At 46.4% G+C, this 22339-nt stretch overlaps 1 protein-coding gene across 1 annotated transcript in view; it reads right to left on the reverse strand.

Moving 5' to 3' along the window:
- Nucleotides 1-598: 598 nt before the first annotated feature.
- The window catches only part of EEIG1 (estrogen-induced osteoclastogenesis regulator 1), a 37250-nt gene continuing 15509 nt past the window's right edge, over nucleotides 599-22339 (reverse strand). Inside the window, exons 3-12 of the mRNA XM_054083911.1 lie at nucleotides 15588-15708; nucleotides 15232-15261; nucleotides 11489-11605; nucleotides 10953-10999; nucleotides 8190-8347; nucleotides 6965-7069; nucleotides 6507-6696; nucleotides 6196-6317; nucleotides 4982-5051; nucleotides 599-4102 (exon numbers count right to left, since the gene is read on the reverse strand). Coding sequence (XP_053939886.1) covers nucleotides 4057-4102; nucleotides 4982-5051; nucleotides 6196-6317; nucleotides 6507-6696; nucleotides 6965-7069; nucleotides 8190-8347; nucleotides 10953-10999; nucleotides 11489-11605; nucleotides 15232-15261; nucleotides 15588-15708 — 1006 coding nt within the window. The 3' untranslated portion in view covers nucleotides 599-4056. The remainder of the gene's footprint in view (nucleotides 4103-4981; nucleotides 5052-6195; nucleotides 6318-6506; nucleotides 6697-6964; nucleotides 7070-8189; nucleotides 8348-10952; nucleotides 11000-11488; nucleotides 11606-15231; nucleotides 15262-15587; nucleotides 15709-22339) is intronic.

A 22339-nucleotide genomic window follows, 5' to 3' on the forward strand; every position in this document is an offset into this window, starting at 1 on the left:
AATAAATAAAACGTCAACCCCTCCTATTCAGATGCAAATGAAATAAGGTATTTCTTCAGGTCTCGGCCCAGTTTGGAACCCTCTAAAAACTGAAGCAAATATTTGAAAGGGCTTATTAACTTTCTGCAGGGGCAAAGTGATGTGGCAATGAGGCGGGGGAAGAGATCACACGCCTGCTGCCCATCGGACCAAGGGTCAGGACAGCACAAAGGCCCCCATTTAAAGTGCCAACCATATAAAAGAAGATGGAGGAGCAACATCTTTCTCCTCCTTTCTCCAATCACAATTTCCAATTGAAACCCATTTCCTTCACCAAGTCACAACTAAGCCTATTCTTTTGGGCATTCACTCAGTTTATACTGTTTTTTTTTTTTAAAAAAAAAAAAAAGTTAGTAAAAAAGTTACATTGAATTTCCCAACTCTTTGCAATGGGCTTCCACTGGTTAAAGGTCCAGAAACTGGGAAAGCAGGGCCCAGACGCGGCTCCTGGCCCCAAGGCTGGAGCAGAGAGCCAGCTCTGCTCTCCAGGGTCAGCCAAGCATGAGCAGCCCTGCTTGCCAGCATCAGAGACCCAGGGGATGCAGAGTCTTGCCAATAAGGTCCTTTTAGTTGTTTAAGCCACCTCTGAATCCCCTGAGAAGGGGAACAATGTGGGGAAGGAAAATTCTCCCTCATCCCCCCCCCCCGGAATAAAATATCAATGAAACAATAATGCAGTCAAAAAACACCAGCCTGCTGGGTTTACAAAAGAAAAAAAAAAAAATCAATAAACTTCACGACAACGAAAAAAATAACCAAAAAGAAAACTAGCCAGCGGTTTGGGTCTGGAAACTGATTCACTTCTTAAATGTTCAAAGTCCAACAATGAAGAGACGGCAGCGATGCCATAAGGAAAAAGTGCTCACAAGACGCAGCTTCCCAAGAGACGGCAGCGAGTCTGCGGATCAAGAGACCCCAGTTCTATCACCATCACCTCGTACGCCCACCACCGGCCAGGGATGCTGGGCATCGCTCGTGATGGATGTACAGAGGGAGCTCCGCGTGGGATCTAGAATAGGAACAGGCTGCTCCTTCCTCCCTCGAGTCTGCTCTGGGTGCTCCAGCCCCAGCTGTGCTGCACCAGGCTGAATGACTAGGGCTGCTTTCTTATTCAAAACGAGGGGTAGGAGAGCTAAAAAGCTACAAAAACACCAGGAACTGTGGAGGTAATAACAACGTGGAGACAAGGAAGAGATACCCTATGAGACACAATTATCAAAACCACAAGCAGTGATGTGCCAAGCTGCTGGAAGAGAAGCCAGAGACGTGCCCAGGGTGGCCACAGCTATGTGAAGGAGCAGGTTACACCTCTGCCAGCCTGGGGTGATGAGACCAGCTTTGTGAAAAGCTCAACTACTTCTCCTCTCACTTCAGTGGGAAAAGAACTCTGTCCCATTGAGGATTTTGTGATGTGCTGAGCTGCCAGCACCTCAGAGCAGCCGACTCTTGCCCAGAAAAAAAGCCCTGGATTCCCAACTGCTCTGACAGTGACTGCCACTGTTTTTCATGGGAACAGAAGTAAAGCAGGAGAAGCGAGCTGGGTTTTTGCCTCTTTCCTGGCTTATATTTCCTCATTTCAAGTCCTGGCTGGACCCAACTTCCCACAGGGCGTCACTGGCTGCTGGGGAGCAGCAGGTGCTGGGGAGCAGCCGGAACCTTGGCTCTGCAAGACCACCTGCAGACAGGACAGGAACATCCACTGCTGCCTGAGCCTGCTTCTGTCCTCACCCTGCCCTGAAGGCTGGGCCAGGCCTACCCTTCTGGCAGAGCCCCAGGGAAAGAGAAAAGCAAGTTCTCCCTTCCTGCAGACATGCATCATCCTGGGAACAGGGCAGGATGCTCACCAGCCTGCTAGTGAGTGCCAAATCTACCAGACTGAATGAAGAAGAGATCACCACTAAATAACACCAGCAAGCGTGAAAGAGTTTTTGTTCTAGACAGATGCAAGAGATGCAATACTTTTTCCCTACGTTAAACCAAGCCAAGGTGTTTGTCTGTACCCCTTCTTACCCTAAACCGAATTTAACTCCCTTTGAAGGCCAAGGGTGAAAAAGATTCATATCCTATATGTGGTTTGCCCAAATACAGAAAGAACACTATTGACTCAAAGAGAGAAACCGCCGCAACAGAGTAAGCAGCTGTACAGCTTTGCCACAGTGCCTACACTCTCCCCATGCAGCCGTCCTCAGCTAGCAGGGCAAAGAAAAATTATAAATCAACGCCCTTTCATTCCTTATTTCTCATTCTGCCAAATTCCCTTGTCCAGTAGCTCATCTGCACGCATTCTGGCCACAGAGACCACAATGAATCATTTTTTTTCCTTCTCATTTAAAAAAGGCTTTATAGTAACTAAGAATTTGAACAACGTGATCAGTTCCAAGTCTTTCCTTGCCGAATGGGACGAGTGCACGCCTGTGTGTGTGCATGCACACGTGTGTCGGAGGAGGGCACGTTCCCAACCATGCCCGGGAGCGTGCCACTGCTCTGAGTGCACGGCCGCTGAGCGCTACTACAGCACACCAGGAGAAAGAGAAAAGGGCACTACACAGAAATAGCTTATAGGCTGAGAGTCTCTGTACAGGAAGGGCTGCACGCACAGCCTGCTGACGGCTCACGGCTGCAGAGATCCTCACTGGCAATTCACCTGCCAGGAGAATCTGCAGGTGGGAGCTGAAAAGGACTGATATCTCTGCCACACACTGCAAGGAAAAGAGGCAGCTAAAGTGTCAAACAACTGCAGAAACCAAACCCAAAGAAGAGCTATTGAAATATCAACCAGAAAACAGTTTGAAGCCTTGTCAGAAGAGTTCACTTGCCACGGAGCAGGTAAGAATGGCTGCTGTGGCTAACGCAGCAGAAGACACCCATTCTGCCTTTAAATGTGGAGACCGTGACTTCTCCCCAGCCCCAAAAGGAACCAGCTCAGGCATAGATCCCTACAGACAGGGCAAGAAAAGCCAACCAACACCAATTCCCTTACTGGCCCAGGCCAAGAGAGGCAACTGTTAATCACCACCACAATGGAGAGACCACTGCAGTCAACTGCATCCTGCTCTGGCCAAGGGGAGGGCTATCACATAACCAGATTCTTTTCACAGTCCAAGAAGGGCAGTTCCCTTCCTGAGCCAAAAAAAATAATAAAAAAAGAGGCTTTGTATTCCAAGCTCCAACAGTGACTATTTGCTGAATTAGTCCAGCAAAGAGGGATTAACACTCCTGGAGCAGCAAGCAGAAGCCTCCTCCAGGTAAAATCTGGAACCTCTAAAGTGCTCCTGCTAATGCTAATAGATGAACACTGCCCTTCCATGCCCAGCAGTGAAGGGCGTAATGCAGTTAGTGGTATAACAAGCACTAGCATTTAACCATTTATCAACTCCCATCTGGATTACGGTAGTTTTCTGAAATGCACTTTTGGGAGATATTTCCTATGAGAAGAGAATATTTGGGGATTTGAGGGTAGGAAGTGAAGTGCACACCATAGCATACCTTGTTCAGTAAAACCATTGCCTTGGAAGGTGATGTTCCCTTGCAGAGTCAATGGAATAAAGCATCCTGCAAGCGACCATTTCACCGTCTCACCAACAAGCAGCTCTCGGTTTGGTTAGAATGGTTTCCCCCTCCCCCAGTGGTCTGAAGAGTTCACAGTGGTATAAAACTCAACATTTTGGGGAGAAACAAGCTGAGAAGTCCCCTTTTGCAAGCGAATGGGTGGAGTGAGGGAGGCAGATAAGCAACATCCTCTAGGACTAAGGATAAGCTAAACAGACACCTTGTGTCTGATCAGAAACGGGGGGAAGGCAGGCACCAGAAGAATGGGAAGTGGAGAAGGGTAATGCCAACGCAGGGAAAGTGCATGATCTGGAGTGGTCTCGGAGTAGTTCTGCAGTGCAAATGTACGGGGAGGGGTGTGGAGAAATCCCTTCTGGAATGCTGCATGAAGAGAGGTAAAGGTTGGCATCCATGTGGCAGCAGACTGGGTAGGGGCCTGTTTCCACAGCTCTACCCTGTTCTTCACATTTAGTGGGTTTCAATCACCACTGGCTCATAAACTCCTGATGAGACCCTAGGGAGGCAGAGGGGAAAATGATGAGAAAGCCAGGTTACTTTCCGCAGTCACTTAGAGCAAGCAAGTTCTTATTCAGAGCTCTCTGCTCACAAACGCCGCGCTCCAATCCCCCACAAAATACTGAAAATAACGAGTCAGTCTGGCAAGAAGTCAACCCTTGTAACACAAACCAGACAGCGACGTGGCAAGCTAACACTACAGCACTTGAAAAAGCTGGGCCTAACACATGAATCCTAAAGGACAGAGGAAAGGGGGTGTATCCTGTGCAACGAGCCAGCATTCCTGGCTTTGCTGTGCTCACACTTTTGTCACCAGCTTGACACATCTTTGCATTATCATTATTGCTTCTGTTTAACCTCAAAAGGTGTTATTATAAAGGCTCAAATGCAACTAGCCAAGATGTGGTACTAAGAGCTACTGTGGCAAGAAAAAGTTTCTTTGTCCAGAAGTCTTTCATGAGAGAACCAGCCCTCAGTGGAGATGGAGGAGGCAGGGAAAAGGGACAAAAAAACCAGGCTGCTGTAGTTTTGGTGCAGGCCAGCAGGAGGCAAAGCTCCCCGCCTTCAGCCAGGCGCAGGAGGAAGCAGTAACCAACCTCTACCATTTTGTCCTTTTACTCCTTACTTCTGTTCTTGGATCTCACAACTAGGATCACATTATCCCTCTGAGCTCCTGCCGAGAGCTGTATTCATACTCCAGTGCAGCTGTAGCCTGTCACCAGAGGCATCCCAGGGGTGTTAATGTAGGAACAAAGACACCGTGTAGCACATGATATTTAGGAACCTCTCCTGTAGCAAAAGGTGAGTTTCCTGGGTACAAAGTGCTAACTAATTTCTCTGGAGCCCTTCTGCCTGGCCAGCCTTCCCGGAAGCCTACCTGTTTCCCAGCTGAATACCACTCAATGTAGTCGTTCCGTCTCTGCTCACAAACAACCTCAGGTTACTGTCTGCAGATAGAAAAGGAAGTAAGACATCAAAATCCAGAACTATTGATGGCTGCCAGGTGCTCCCCTCCCAGCTGCATTACACAATGGTCAGCACAGGAATAATTGCGTTTTTGGGAATGCACGTGCACGCATTCTGGTATTCCCACAGTGAGAAAGCCCCTGGGAAATCCTCTTCTTGCTCTGAAAGGGAACCTCGTATACAAATCAACCACAGCATTATGCTTTGGAAGATTAAATGCAGAGAAATTAATTCAGTGATACTCCTCCAGCTGCTTCTTTGAAGGCAATTCCACTGATGCAAGTTCTTGGTCAGCTTAAACACATGTGAAGAGATGAGATGTGGGGCCTCAAAGCTGCATTTGTAGGCTCACTGGAGGAGGAACTCAGCCTGTTCTGATGCTGAGAGGTGGTGACACTCAGTTTAGTTTAACCCGTGCTGAGCGAGGAGTAAACCCCCATATGATAAGAATGTTGCCATATGTGATGATTTAAGATGACTAACGGTAAACTAATAGCACTAATAACAAGCTAGGCTCATGTTTAAAACTTATCAAAGAACCACAACTAGATAAAAAAACCCAAGATTGATTTCTCAGCTAAACTAGAAGATTACAACAAATGGAGTGATATTAGTTTTCTCTTAACAGATGCTGACTGCAATGGAGAAAATCCCTTCTCAGGCTCTCAGACAGACCTGATCACCAACATGCTGTGACACATCTTTCTTCCCACCTTTTTTTCAGATGTGTGCTGTTTCCTCCCCGGTTTACTCTCCTACTTTAATGAATACCCTTGGGCTGACTGACCCTGGAGGAAGGCCACTAGAGCAGTGCAAACAGCTGATGTAACTGATTTCCTCTGAAGAATCTGTATTTTTCCTCCTTCTCACCCTATTTGCTTGAGCTCCTGTGCAACCTCTGCTGCAGTGTGTAGAGCAGCAGCGAGTGCTAATTTTTGCTAATGGACGTGCAGCTCTCAAATCCACATGGTTTGTTTACCTACCACAGAAGCACCTAGCAAGCCCTGAAAGCAAATCTCTGTCGATTGAGAAGGGAGTCCATGACAGATCTGATCTGACTGCAAAAGCTTGGCAGCTTTGCTAAAAGAACAGCCAAGACTCGCCTTTTGAGACCCATCCTCTCACCTTCAGTATTGCTGACATCTGTGAAGTCCTGACTCTGCATTATTTTCTCCACTATATCATCAGCATCGATCCTGGTGTCATCCACTCGGGTTGGGTGACTCTCCACTGAATCCTTTTTCCTCCTGGGGAGAGAAAAATAATGGGAAAACTTACCCAGCTTTTCAAGACATAGACTTTCACACCCTCTCCTGCTTCCATTGGCAATAGCTTCTTTCCCAGTGGCTACAATCCAACCTACCACTGCACGAAGACAAAGCCGCAGATTCCTTCTCACCTTCCCAGAGAAGGCACTTTGCTCCTCAGTTACGTACCGGGAGGGTCTATCCAGCAGAAGGGCTGGTCTGGGAGGGCGAGGTGGTTTCTCTAGTTTGTGGTCCCGCTCTCCCTCAGGACACTCCACTGTCATGCTCAGCCCTCCGGACGCACTGCTGCTGGTGGAGGTATTCCGGCGATGGGTCAAGTCAGACATGCTAGAAGAACGGGAGTGCTCCGTGCTGTAACCTGCAAAACCAGAGTGATTACAAACACGATCGTTTCCCTGTCCTGGCAGCACAGTTAACAGGCAGGGCAGCTTCAGACCAGCTTTTCTACTCCCATAGACAGAGGTTTAGACATGCATCTACGAGCTCCTCTGCAGAGACAAAACAGGAGATTCTCATATAAGGAACAGGGTGGAGAGCTGGATGCAAATAACTCTCACAAGAGCTTGTCGCAGGAAAGGAAAAGGGATGGGGACAGTGCTGGCAGAGCCACGTGGATTAATAGTTACCGGAGATCTTGGACTGCTGGCTGGCGTAGCTAGAGTTCCGTGAGTGCCCTGAGTGGAAGACTTCCTCCGGGCTGGACAAGTTCTGATCTGGTTCTTCTGGGACACCTGCCGAGAAACAACAGTACATTCCACTTACACCGTAACCAAGCCAGCACACTGCCTGTTGATCACCTTGGACTGGAGGCTGATCTTGGGATGCCAGATGAAAGAAAGCGCAAATCTGCTGGCAGAGCCCTTCTGTACAGACTAGCATACAGCTTCAGCAGCTAGGGAGCAGCGGAGACAACAACAAGCTTCTCCATCAAGTTTATCACTAATTCTAGCATCCAGCACCTGAATTTAAAAGCATCTCAGAGGGGCTTGAAGGATCTAAGACAGGTAGTACCTGAAGCTCTCCATGGTTAAAAGCATTAAGCCAAGACCAAGATTCAAATGGTCACTGGCAGTAAAGTATTACAACCTCCATTTGGGTGCTTCTTCTGTTACTACCTTCCCCTTTCTATTACTTGGGAGAGAGACCATGCCATTTAAATCACATCTAAATTCGATACAGAAACCTCAGCGTAACCTCTGCTTTTTTTTGCTATCGTCCCTGCTCGTCTCTCTTCCAGCAAACTTATCCAAAAGTGCACAAGTGTAACATGTTAGACAGCTTTTTAAGAAGAGACCTTGCACACTGTGCTAAGTCACTGAGGCGATGAGACTCAAGTGCTATTTTGGCGCAGTGTATCTGCCTGCACTTTTGGAGTGTGCTGGAAAGAACAAAAGGCTATGGGAAAATGCAATGCCCTTGAAAATGAGCTCTCACAGAAGGCAAAGAACTCTGCATCAGCAGCTGGAACAAGGCCATCAGACCTCAAACCAACCTCTAAAACCTTCAGAGGAACTTTTCTAGAAGATAAGTCTGAGCAACAGAATAGCTGAGTGGAGAATGAAGTTAAGTGTTACTGAACGCAACGGAAAGCAGGGATGAGCATAATACATGAATTATTAAAACTCCAGCAAAAAGAACAAATTACTTTATCTCCACTAACAGAAATGTGTGGCAAAGACTCACGCTTCCTCTCCTCAGCTGCACTTCATGGATGGTTTTGTTTTCCTCAATTTTCTTAATGCGCAGAGGGGTGAGGTTGGGTGTGGGGAAACATGAAAAATTAAAGAATTTCTGTGCCTGCAACTCCTGGGAAAAACAAAAGACTGTATGGGCACAGCCAAGTATTCATACCCGAACTGAGAATGGCAGCTCTTGGCTTGGTCTGACGCAGAGAGCCAATCGTAGCTGAACTGCTGCTGCTGCTGCTTGTGGTTCCCTCGCCCTTACAGGTCAGCTGCAGGGTAGAGTCCTGTCCTGGTATGGTGATGGATTTGGCGGTAGAAGGAGGCCTGCAAATCAGAAGCAAAAAAGGTTACAAAGTGCCAGGCAAAGGCTGGGAATCAGCCCACCACACCAGCAACTCCCACCCTGCTCCATCAACAGGGTCCCCCCCAGCTGCACACACCCCTCATGGGGAGGAGGGAAGCTGGCAGCCCTCTGTGATTCGCGATGCAGCGTGACATTGGGTTTTGCTTTCCTACACGTGAGACTCAGGTGTTCTGTACCTCATACTGCATCTGAACAGCATTACAAGGAAAAGCAAGGCAAAAAGGGACCATTCAATCATTTATACAGGACAGGAGGTTCAGAGCTTGCGCTACCCTCCAGAAGACTGTCCAGAGCTGCCCTTTCCCCGCACATGTGTCCAGTGCCCAGCTGGCCTCACAAACAGGAACCAGTTTGCTGTTGTCCAGGTCTCAATTCCAGCACCGTTTCACTACACTTTTCTGACTCATGTCAAAAAGAAACCTTTTATCTCAGCAACCTCATCACCCTAAGAGAGTATGCTACAGCAATCAAATAACCTTTCAATTTTTTAACTGACGATTCAACACCTTTTCAGCAAGACTGAGGTGTTTTTCCAACTGTCAAAATTATTCTTCTGGTTATTCTGCGTGTTCCCAACATCCCTTTGTAAATGCTGACTGCAGGGCAGAGCTACCAGTGCCTGGAGCCCCCTCCCTTCCTCCAGAAGTGTTTTTGGGTGGAAGCCATGGCATGTGCAGCATAGCAAAGTGAATATTCCTGTTGGAGCACTAACCTTCCTGTAGCCTGAACTGCAACTAATGGATCACATTATGCTTTTTAAATAAGGAGTGAGAAAGAAAAACTTTTATTTGTCTCACTTGGAGCTCTGAGGAAAGATGCTACATAAGAGGACCTTTGTGGTGTTTTGGGAGAAAGAATAAAGGACTGAGAGTATTTTATATTGGCAGAAAAACAGCCACAAAGGTTTCAGGAAAGCCACAGCATGGCTTGCCCAGGAAAAAAAACCTCCCTAGTCACATTATCAGTGATTTACATGCACTCAGGTACTGAGGGGACTCTGCTTTGCAGGTTAATAAGGCCTTTACAGCCTTAATCAAGCAAGCTGTTACCGCAGCAGCTGTCAGAGCAGCCCATGGGTCCATCAGCTCAGCCAGCTCTGCCCCCCTTACGGCACCCGGGAGGAGAAGGTTCATCAGAGCACGGCAGAAACTCGGGGCTTGAAAGTGATTTCCCAGCACAGTTTAATTCCTCCCTAATCCTCTAATGAGCGCCATTTCTCAAAAGCTCTACTGATGAAGCTATGTGCAAAGCTTCGATTTTTAGACATTTGCACATTGTCAACATGTAAGGAAAAAATGGGAATGACTGCAGAAATCCTTTAAGAAAATTAGGAGGTTCGACTTTCAGACTGACCCTACTTATATTAAATGGATACACATATCCGATTCTGTATCATTTTCAGGCACTCCAACAGCGGGACTTGCTTCCCCAATGAAGGGGCAACAGGTATTTTGGTCAGACATATTATTGCCAGACATCCTAGTCCCCCAGATTTAAAACATCTGTTACTGCTACAAAAAGACCGTTTACGATATCCCAAACTTCTTTATTGCACTTCTCTCTGAAGCAGAAATTGTTCAGAATCAGATGACGCTGCATTTAAGGTTTGAAAAGTCTCAGAAAATGCTGCAGCACTATGAAAAGCCATTCACAAAATAAACAGACCAAAATTACGCAGCATTTTGTAACAAGAATGCAAGCTAATTTATACGCTTTAAGCTGGCTCCTAAAATTAGACCTTTTCTCCCAGAATACCACTGCTACAAGAGATGGCCTCAAGGTAAAGATTTCTCCTCTCTTACGGTTGGAGTTAACACATAATACTTACAGCAGCACTTGGCAGCCCTGCTGTGCAGTCACACACCTCACGGCACACCAGAGCTTGCACTGCAGCCCTGCGACGCTATACTGCAGTACGAAGGCACATATTGCCACTGTATTTGTTAGTTGATCCCCCAGCAGTTCTTTAAGCAACAAAACTGTTCTATAGCTTAACTGTACTGATTCTTTCCTTTCATGATGCATTAAAAAATAGTGCATGATTACAATTTCTCTGCTAATTAATACAAATTGTAAACCTGAGTCCCTGTGGAAAAAAAAGGAGAATCAAAATGTCTCAGCCTTGCAGTATTTTTGTTGCTGTTTCAATTCATGATCTTTATCCTGTGTGGTATGTGCTGAAGTGCATCCATTTCCAAGACTGTTTTCTTCATTGACCTTTCCCTTTTTGGAGGGCAGTGAAACTAACCCCAGAGCTATGAGAAATTCTGTCCTTTCCGCAAAACATTAAGTTTGTTGACTATGTCCATAAGTTTCCAAAACCCAACTGACACTAGCAGGGAAAACACCGGCACAACCAATAAGCAAGCTGGGAAAACAAGAGCACAGAACAAACTATTCTGTCTGATTCAGTAATCCAGACCACCACTTTGAAGCTTTCCCCCGTAATTCAATACCAAGGGTATCTTTTCCGCCCTTCCCGTCAATTTTGGTCTTCAGCAGAGAATGGCAAAAGAATCAGGTGTTCTGGTCTGCCCAGAATAGGGTGAGCACCCAGAAACTCACGTTTTAAAGCAGGGGTCCCCTGACAGCAGGGACATTCCGATCGTGACCTAGAGAGGGAAGACAAGGCACGTCATTAGCCACGCTGCAGTGAGCTCCTCACTTCACAACAGCCAGTAGGTCAAGGGCTAGGTGTAAAGATTAGCAAGACTTTTGAAAAGAAAATCAGCTTCAGGGATTTAGCAAGGTATTTCCCTCTGTGCCCCAAATCACTGACATCAGTAATTCGAAGTTGCAGTGGCTCAGCAGGACACCAGCCTGGCTGCTCTGACCATGCACTTAGAACCTCCCCCTCCCGCGTGTGGTTTCTTTGATGACAAAGAACGCTATCGAGGAGCATCGCTTTGGCCAAATGGATGCCAAGATATCAAAGGGCAAGTCTGGTAAACGGGAAGCTTCCCAACCCAGACTAGCAGCATAAAAGCAAAATCCTGTCTCTGCATGTAACGGGACCTTCTCTCAGGCTGGCATTGCACTCTGGCTGTGATCTTTCTGAATCAATAGTAGGATTTCCATTGTGGCAGTAGTAGCTGCGGTACCTTTAGGATGGAGTTGTCCTGTCGGGTATTCTTAGTATCGTATCCTTCAAGCAAGCAGCAACGAACAGTGGATCCAGAGCCTGCAAATTCTGCCAGATTTAGATCAGCAAAGCCCAGCTGTAGCCAAGAAAACAACGGAGGGGAAGGGGAGAGAACAAAAGTCAGTCAATAAAGGGATACAGGGTGTCACACAGACCAAAGGAAGAGAGTGCATCTCTGAGTGAGGATAGAAACAGGAGCCAGGACACACAGAGTCATGGCTGTGAAGACACCCACCCCCCCGACTCGAGGATGGGCAGGGTCACATTCCTAATCACAAGCCAAGAGGACACTTGGAGGCCTTCAGGAAGTCAGCCCTTCGTGGAGGAAGGATGTACAGTAGTGGTGTTGGCCAGGACAGCGTTAACCAGCCTGCAGCCGTTGCATAACCAAGGACATGGAAGGCACTAGGTCAACGATGTGGAAAAAACAGAATCGCACATCCACAAACATAATAAGGCACTCTTTGTATCAGGCAATCCCAGAATTCAGTGGAGCATGTGAACCGGGAGATGAAAGGATATTGTTACAGAGGAAAGTGACACCGTTCTGAAAAACAACACTGAGACTTTGAGCACAGCAAGCTGCAAGTCCAGAGCCACGCAGCACTGCATGTGCCTCACCCCGAGGCGGCTGCTGGGCTGGGGAGCTCCTGGAGCAAAGTTTCCTCAACACTGCTGAGATTTAACTAGCAAGTGGTGTGTTTGACTGGCAGAAGGGAAAAGAAATATTTGAAGAGATTTAGTTGTCAGCTCTCTAAACCCTCTCTAAAGCAAAGAGGGAAGGTGACAGAAAGTTGAAAATCACAGGCAAATTCAAAGAAGGTACTGATGCCTCTAGAGTAAAGATAAACACAGTGAAGAGTGCTTTTGTTTTTCTGCTCTAATTCCTGGTGTATTAATCCAGTGTTTCAAAGAAAAAGTTACAGCTTCTATTATGCAGAGGTTCAGTAATAGCAGTCAGTCGTGTCTCATCTAATCTAATCTAATCCAATCTAATCAGGAAGAGATGCCGTACCCCGTATTTGGCCAAACCATGCAAGCATGGAAAGTCTGCGTCACTTGAAAGTACAAGTGAGCTTCCAGAAGATCACGGAGAAAAGGTAGAGAAGCAGCAGCTCAGACCTAGCAGTTATCCTGTGCGTTGCAGCACATTTCTCTTGCTCTGGTGTTGACAGCCTCATGATACATCTGAACTGGGAACCTCAAACAGAAGCACTGTCCTAAGGAAACGTGGTGCTCTGTCAACTATGGAAGCTGATAGTGAGTTACAGCACAATCCACAGGCACTGCCATATGAACCCTGGCTCCCACTGTTCCAAATCAAAATTCTAAACCACAACCTGCAGAAGGTACATGATTCAAGGGAAGCCAGATTAGCATGGCTGCTTCTTCCATCCCACTCCCAAAGGACAAAGAGAGCTGATGGCAAATGGAAAAAAGTGTGGGATAGAGCAGGAAAGTTTCTTCAGGAAAAAAAAAAAGCAACCCTAAATTTTCTTCATTAAGAATTCCCTTAACGCATGTCTCTCTCCAGGCCTTGCTGTAGATGTTCCTCTGTCTCTTCTAGCCAAGGGCTACACTGCTTGTTGAATATTCACCAATAGGAAAAAAACAGTGAATTTTTATCTCGGAGATAAACAGGACAGGGGAAAACTACAGAGGGAGCTGCAATCCATCAGTGAGACAAAACTGCAGGACAGAGGAGACATGGCATGACCACACCAGCAGAACATGGCACAAGAGTGGCCCAGACCCAGATGCCTCCTCCTCAACCACAGCACTAAGTTGTTCAAGAAGATCCATATTGAAGAACAGTGTGGGAGAACCCTCTAATGACCCATACACTGTGCTGAGGCCAGAAGCTTTTCTCAGGAAGCAGACTCCCAGTATATAGAGGAAGGATCCTTTAACAAAAGGATGTTTTCAGTTGTAACCTTTCAGAATAGTTTCCTCAGTTTTCCAGCCGGCTGATGGTGTTTCTTCCAGTTTGGGGAAAGATTTTCCACTTTATCAGTCCTTCCTGTTGGCTTCCGTTCTATAACCCCTGACACTGAAGTGACATTAACATCAACCCAAAAGGTGCGCGACTCAATGGAATCTCTGCCTAGAGCACAAACAGCTCCACAGCTCTCAGACGCTACCGAAGGGGGACCAGGTAATGAGGGCACTAACAGGCTGCATTTTCTTCTACATCTGCTGCCACAACTGGGTGAGTTTCCAGCTGAATTAATGTAGCTTAAAAAGGTGAGGAGTCATTGTTTATAATAGGAAAATAGTTGCATGAACACACACTACAGACTTCTGCTAGAAACATTACGAATCTCAAGTCAGTTCTGCCACAAGGACTTGTCTGGAACTATCCTGGTCCATAGGGCCAGACTGCATGGCTTAATCACCTTGCCTGGTGTGACATCCCTCATCTCTGTGCTGCCAAAATGCTCAGGTCATGTTCTGTTGAATTCTAGGAGAATGCATCTGTCATCTTCACAGGAGACCAAGCAAGATACCAGCCCAAGAGATGACAAGTACTTGAGATTTGGTCTCCAATTCTGGGCTGGAGCAATTGTGTCTCTTTCAAACTGTCACTAAACACTACTGGAGACTGAGTAAAAGGGAAGTGGGTTAGAACACGGCCTGAATAAGAGCCCGGGTTAACTCCACCATGGAGGAATGCCCTCCGGCTTCCTTTAATTCTCCATTTCCAAATACTATGGAAGCCTGAGAATGGACACCGCAGGAGAAACAGGCTGATGCATTTACTTCGTCTCAGAAGCATGTCTTTTCCCCCAGCTATGCTGCTCTCTCTGGACAGACAGCTCTGCAGAATGGAAGAATAACATCTCCCCAGTGTGAATTTACTGAAAGAGAAACTGATGGCCCTAGAGACCATGTCCTAATTAGCAACAAAAAAGGAACGACGGTGTTGGCAGCAACATTGCTCTCTATCACACAGCACAGCAGTACATAGGAGTGAGTGCAGTTCACCCGTCAAAGTGAGTTGCCTTCATGGTGTCAGGAAGGATATCGATTAGAAGAAATTCTTACAAGGTTGTGCGTGACCTGAACATCTGTTTATTAGAAACTAGCAGCAGTGACTCATTTTCAAACAAACATGGTTTCGGGCTCTGCATGAGCTCCACTTCTAAGCCAACATTGTCTCTTGATCCAGCACAAGGAAGAGAAGGGGGTGGCCCATTGTCTCTCCCACAGCAGAGGCAAGAAAATGGGGGGGGGGGGAACAACTCAAAACATGCCTGCTACACCAGTTTAAGTTTTGCCTTAATGTTTCTTGCGCTTTGGAAGGCAGTGATTTCTGCTGTAGGCTTCTGCCTGTCCTCACGAGATGCCTACCCCAGCCACAGCTGGCTGCTGTGCTCTGGAGAACAGAACTTGAGTCTGTGTTTCTTTATTAGCAAGATGTTGCCAGAAGCCAGAGAGTTCACATCTGACTCAGAACTTCCCCAAAGTTTGAGGACATGCAGATCATCTTTCCAACCCCCTTCTCAAATCCACATCCAGTGCAAACTGGATCCTATCCCAGCAAGTTGATTTTTTCAGGAAATCATTTAACACAGGCTTAAACTAAGAACTAAAGACTGTCTCTCCAGATTACTCCATGGAGCAGCCGCTGGTTTTTAAAGGGACTAACAGAAGACAAAGATCATCATCACTCTGCCACATTTGCCCTTTCTGTGCTCTTACCTTTGAGTAGGTTTTTCCGCCCTTCAGCTCCTATAATAGGAGACAAAACAAACAGGAAAAGCAGCTATTATATTTGTTGGGGAGACAGGGGGAAAGTCATTACTCAGCCCTGGAAATTGCTCTCAGGATTTCTCAAGCCTGTGTCTCTCAAGGGTTACCACCACCCTGGTAGCTCCCATCCTCCGTCAAGCACCCTTGCAGGGGATAGAGGCTCTATTTGAGTCATATCCTGACCAAAACAATCTTTCCTTCCCACCACTGTCCATGCAATTCTTCTTGCTGCCAAAAAAGCAGCTGGTAAGTAACATCAGTACACTGGTGGTACTACCTGCCCAAAGCAGAAGCTAGATGCTTACCTTACGGACAGATACGCGGCAGATGCAGGGGTCCAGGAGTCCTGTTGCTGGGTTGGCACTCATTTTACACACAAACGTGAATTTCTTTTTCCAGCGGACACAGTTTTCCTGAACTTCCTCTCTGTAAGAATTAAAAAAAACCATACAGTCTTCAAATAAAGGTACAAAGCCATCAATTCCAACTATTAATGATCTTCTTTAATGACTGTTGACCTGGCCTGCAAAGATCCTCTACAACACAGCTTGGCCCACACCACCTGAAACTGCACCACAGAAAGGGGTTTTGTTAGCATCAAGTTTTTCACTAGCTGACACAGGTACAATCCACCTAGGTTACAGGGAAGACTAATCATCCCATCAACACAGTTTGCCTTTAAAACCCTCACAAGCTCTCCGACATTTCCTGCTTAGCCGGTTTAGCTCATTCACCATCCGGCCTGGACAGATCCAACCTCTGTTACTGAACTGGGCTGAAGGTTTGCAAACTTATCTTCCCCCAATGTGGCTGGTTTGTACAGCCTCTGTACAGCAAACGTGCTTTGTGTCCTGGACGGCTTGTCCTTCCCAGGCAGCCATCCTGCTCCTTACGCTGGGGCTAAGCCAGTGAGGACGGCCAGCTCAAAGGAGGACAAAACGCGCAGATGGAAATGCTCCTGGGTGCACACTGACAGGACCGTGCCAAGCAAACACTGTGCTTCACATCATGGGGAGGGTTTCAAATTGTAAACCAGTCTCAGCCAGGGAGGAGATGGTTTTGCTTGCACAGCTTCTGAGCAGCCTATCCTGATGTCCAGAGCGAGTGGAGAAGCACACAGCTCCGGTGTAGCCTGAACCTGCAGGAGGAAGAGAAGAAGCCTTCCCAAGCACAGGAATCACTTCACGTACAACTTTGACTTTTGCAGAAGCCTTAGGGGAAGCTTGAGTTCACTCTTCAAAGGAAGAAGGTTCAAAGGAGGCCGGAAACGAGGTGTGGGGGTCCTTCCATGGGGCTCCGGTTCCCCACTGATCCTCTGCAGGACCTGATCTGTTTATAGCTCAGAGTCTGGCCCTCAGCCAATTAAGTTCTCAAAGTAATGAGGCCAGGGGGTGGGAAGGGACGGCACTTTTGACAGCTTATGAGCTAGCAAGCTTGCATCTTGCTCTTATCTCTCCTCTCAGCACAGGACAAAGGGGCAAGGGCACCTGATAAACTTTGCTTTACCAGGGAAAGGGTGGCTTCCCACTGTCTGACCAGAGATCGGTGGCAAAGGGGAGAACGATCGGTCAGTGCTGCCTCAACTCTCCTCCTGGGGAAAAAGGAGCAGAAGCCATTGCACAGATCAACAAGCCCTTCTGTAACTGTGAGATGTGCCCAACAGGACAGAGAGCAGATCCTGGATCCTGACCTACGAGGACCTGGCTAGTCCTCTGAGCCATTTTGTAGGACCTGAATGTGCACTAAGGCAAACGGAGAGAACAGAAAAGGAGTAGCTGACAAATAACTGAAACCTGTAATCCTCTGTAATGCAGATAAGGGCTGATCATCCCTGTTTAAAACATGGGAAAACAGAAGGCAGCTATTCCTTCAAGGCAGTGAAGTTAAACTCCTTCCAGACAGAACTAAGGCAAGCTATTGAAGTCATTGAAAAGTGAGAGATCTAAGTGCCGAAAATACCTTTGAATCTGGGATTAATTCAAGATGAGATCTGGTTCTCATTGCTCCACTCAGCTCAATCCAACTCCCTTAGACAGGAGAAGAAACACTTCCAGAGAGATTAGAAAGGCTTTGCCTATAATAAAATATTCACCAAGTCAGCCAGATGAGGCAAGTTAAATTTCAGATGTTAGATGCCTCAAACCTGACTTAACAGTAGGTATCCTTCATGACCTAAAGGAAGGAAAACTCAAACACAGATGAAAAAAGGAATTCAATGGAACAGAAAACTGCTTGTAAACACAGGTGCTTCAGAAACACAGGAAGGTACATGGGGTGCAGAAAACACCAAATATTTTAGCAGCATTAGTTGTCTTTAAAGAGGAACCACTATTTTCTAGAGAGAAGGCTACTTCTAATACTGCTAATGACACCAGAGCTTCAAGCCGAATCCTGGAAGACAGCTACAAGCGAATAGTCCTCAGATCAGACAGGTACAACAGCCCATTGCTGCAAAACTCATGCACAAATGCAGGTCAGAGCTCTAACCCCTGTCACAAGCAAATATTTGAGCAACTGAGCTCCAGCTCCCAAACACCCATTACACGTGCGTGGCTCCCACAGCTGCTTTGACAGTAGGATCAGTAAGAATTGCTCTTGCATGCAAGTTTCCTTACTCAAGAGAACTTGCTTGTATTACAATGCAGCCATGATTAAGCATCTGCTGGATGCTGCTAAGTCCAATGAAGGCTAATTACTTCAAACCGTGGCAAAAAGTACTGATTAGTAATAGAGCTCCTTCACTGCTAATTTGCTGCTAGCATAAACTCTGCTAACAGAAATTCTGCTTCTTATTAAGGGTGTATGCTGGCTTTCCAAAACTGCTGTAGATACCACATGGTGCAAGGGATTAGGAAAAGGATTTGGGGGGGTTATGTTACCTGCAAACACGAACCCAAGCTGCAGGTGCACTCATAGCTTGGGGCTTTTTATGACTTCAGAATAGTCTGCATAGGGGGAAAGGAGTTCACAAGATAAAATTCAGAACTGCTTTCCAGTCACATGTTTCACAATCATTCAACAGTGACTTTCAACTTTCTTTTTCACTTTAAAAGAGTAGCTTTCAAGGGTGGGGGCTGGGTCTATATCCTTAGACAAGCAAGACACAGCACCATTGTTTCAAACCAAACTAAAAAATCAGTTCCACATTTCCAGAAGATGGCATGTGGGAAGGCGATGGGCTTTGTCTATCCACCTCCCACTAAGCTATCGTTAGGGTGGTAATTAGAGAACCCCAAAATAGGGGAAAAAAAAAAATTAGACTCGGATGAGGAGCAGTTTTGTATTTAGCCCTAGAATATTCTCTGATGTACAATTAGGAACCATCACACAGAAAACCAAAACTACATAAGAAGCGTGGTGAGGGCTGCACCAAGAGGCGTTTCCTTCCATCCTAATCACAAGGCATCTAAAAGCAAAGCAGAAACCAACAGCTTTAAACCAGGAGTGTCTCATTTTAAGCATCAGCCTGTATTTGGAGAGCTAGAAATAGATCAGACCCATGCACCGTATGAGGTGTCAATTCAATGAGTCTTCAGAAGTTTTATTTTAAAAAAAGCTGTCTGTACCATTTTGCAGGAAGACTCCCAGAAGGTTGAATCTCTGCCAAGCTAAGTTTTGCCCTATTCTGACTGGAGACTTTTCAAAGCTGTATAATTACTCTTCAGGACATAAATATACCTCCTCAGAATAAACCGATGCAACCCTGGGGTAGCTTTTGTGAAAAACAGAGTTCCAGAAAGAGCTTCTTGGGGTCTTCCAAGACCAGAGCTGCTCACCTACCTCCAGTTCCTTCACCAGCCAGAGGGACAGTTTACAGCATTACCCTCCCTACCCCTGGAGTGAAGATTCACCAGAAAAAGATCAGTTAGAAGAGGTTTCACCACCGTGTGATATGAATAGAAGCAAGGGAAAAAATGCACAGCAGTGACCCACTGGTTCACCTAGTCTTACAGAAGTCTGTGTGTGCTTGCTGAGGCCACTATTGGCCTCTCTGGGTTCAGATCTCATGCACAGCCTTACTGCAGCTCTGGAGGCAGCCGGAGAACAGGCAACGAAGAGCTTTTAGACAAGACATGTTTGCCAACTGTGATTTTAGTGCCATAGACAGAGTGGCACTGTTAGAGAAAGCCACAAAGCTCACTGTGAACGCAAGTTAGCTAAAGAAAACACCTCTGGAATAAAGACCATGTATACGACCCACGCTATCTTGAGCTATAGCGGGCCTCTGTCTCACATGAAAACCTAGCTACTGAGAGACCAGGACAGAGATTAAAACTTCTATTTACAGACTCAAAGCTAAGTTGTGCCCAATTGAGTATCATGCTTCAAACACCCAACCCACTGAAACAGTTTTGCCTTCCTGAAGCATTTAGAAAAGCAGATGTTTCGCTCTTCAGGGCAGTAGTCAGTTAGACAGAAGTACAAAGCATTATAAAAAGGCCAAAGGCATACTGGGAGGGCAACAACAACAAAAAATAGCTTCCTAATGCCAAACGTTTCAGTAGAGCGATGTGCCTCGGTCTGATGTTTCATACATGGGAGCAGATGTGGGAAAACCTCAGGCTAAACAAGACAGTATAGAGATAAGCACACACAAAGAGCATCTTATTCAGATTCCCTCCTCCTCATCTACACGGAGAGGTAGGGCAAGCTTTCCTGTTTCTGATGCACAATCCACACGCTCACTGAGCCCCCTCTCCGAGCTGCAGATCTGTGCCAGAACCTTCAAGCAGAACTCATCCTCCTGCCTGCTTGTGGCCATCCGTACTCTGCATCCTCCTTGCTGGTCCACCACCCCATGCAGGAGCGGGAGCAGGAACGAGAAGCATAATCTCAATCTGATAAGGCACAAGGAAGATAAAATCATTTCAAAGAGGCTGAGCCGGGAGCCAAGTCCAGGCTCGGATTAATTTAAGTGTGAGGGACTGAAAAGCAGCCCTTAAAGGGGCCCCAGCAGTGGGTCTTTTGGGGAGGAAAGTAACACAGCCTCATTGATGCAGGTATAACCCCCTCAATCACAAAGATGGGGGGAAATTCAAGTTATTTCAGCACATTACATCTAAAGGCAGCACTGTTTATCTTCTATGGCATTTTACACCGCTCTGCTTTTAGCTGCAGAGACCCACTACTAAGACAGGCTGACCTGAGCACTTCCGAAGGCTGAATTAGAGCACGATCACTGACACTCCCTTAGCCTGGCGAAGTCTGGAACAATCCTGCGTTATGCTCTGGAGAAGACAGTTACTATTTTAACCAGGTTATCTAGTGCAAAGTCATAGGAGAGACCTTTGGTAAGGGCAAGGAAATGTCCCGGAAAAACCTGTTTCAAAACTGACAGAAGATACTCAGATCAGCAACCAGTATTCACACCACGGTTCTCCCAGCGTGCCAAATTTACACCATCCTACAAACACAGCAGGTCCTGCAACAAACAAAGGTCCTAATCACTGCCTTTAAAGCACAGAAAATACAAAAGTGGCTGAAAACATATATAATAGAGAATGAGCCTTCATTTAGCCATTAGCTGGTTTAGATGTATGATCCAGAAGCTGTAGGCAACCCCAAATAATGGGCTTAGGGCAGGGCATTGCACTGCAGCACAGATATTGTTAAAGAGAACTGCAGCAATGAGGCTTTACCATCTAGGTGCCTGGCAAGGAAAAGACAAATCAACAGTGAGCAAGATGCACCATCAGCAGACGGCCAACCAAACAGCAGCTTGGGAATGTATCATGTTAGTAAAGGTTTGGGGCTGCCATCTTCTGTATCCTGTTGTCAAGCTCGTGCAGGCCAAACGCAAGTAGAAAGCACAAGCACACGCGATGCAGCAATTAGTTCTGGGAAGCAAAGTGGAAATGTATCCCCAGAACAAGGGACAAACCATATTTCCTGGGGAGTACCATACAGCATCACAAAAATCCAGCTGGATACACAAGGCATGGAAATCCAAGACAGTTTAACCTAGATGCATACGAGTGCTTTCTGGCAAGTGATTTACATGGAGGGGTTTTGCCTTCCCTGAGCAGAAGAAGAGAAAGGGCTGCAAGTAGTTCTCAACAATAAAGTGACTCTGTTTTGACTGGGCTGACATCACGGACCAGAACAACTGCCAACCCAAAGAGCTGGATGTCGCCCCCACTGCAAACAACCCTGTATTCTCCAGCTGACAAGCGCTAGTTGTTGTGTAGTAGACATTAGCAGTTATGATGGAAAAATAGCTCAGAGACAGATGATGCAGACTGTGTTACTAAGAGAACTAAGCAAGCCTTTGTCATTTGAAACAAGTCTTATTTGGATGTTTCACTGCAAGTGTTTTTAAAAAGAGTTCAGCAGTAAGGTCATCACATCCAGCACCTACTTGCAAAATTAACTTCTAAATTCCCAGCAAAACCATTCAAATGACCCATGGTGCAGAAGGACACCTACCCACATCTCCATCCTGGCATCAGATTACACCTATTAATTTAGTCCTTCGTTTGCACCAGAGGGGATACGCGTATGGGCTCTCTAAATGCCAGAGTTGAACACTAATGCTTTTAGAATAAAGCCTTTGCACAATCCAGCGTTTTCTAGTGGGAATAAGGCAAGTTCCAACGCTTCTGGAGGTCTTCACCATGCTTGCTCAGTTCACATCCATCCACTCCTGCTGTTTGCTGGTCCTTGGAGACGTGGGGAAAGAGCAAATGGGGACGGAGTAGTAACGGAGAGTCAGCACAGGAAACTAGACTCCGCTTATGCAGTTAACAGCGCAGCCTGCAAAACCCCTATTTGACTGGAGAAGAGGCAAATAAAGGAAAAAGGATTTGCAGCAATCATATAGGATGACAGCAAAAGCTAATGTAAGAAACTTCAGTAAGAAATAGTCAATAGTGTTTAACTGGAGTACAAGAGAAGATGACAGCAACAAACATCTGAAGAGCACGTGAGGAAAAAAACTGAGGCAAAAATACTGTAAGAATGAAATAAAAACAGGACACACAAAGATTTAGAAATCTTCCTTAACAGTAAACTGGTATCTAGCAGGCAAGTGATTGACTTTTTATGACTTTAACCTTAT

Source organism: Cuculus canorus, chromosome 19 (genome assembly GCF_017976375.1).
Source record: "Cuculus canorus isolate bCucCan1 chromosome 19, bCucCan1.pri, whole genome shotgun sequence".
NCBI lineage: Eukaryota > Metazoa > Chordata > Aves > Cuculiformes > Cuculidae > Cuculus > Cuculus canorus.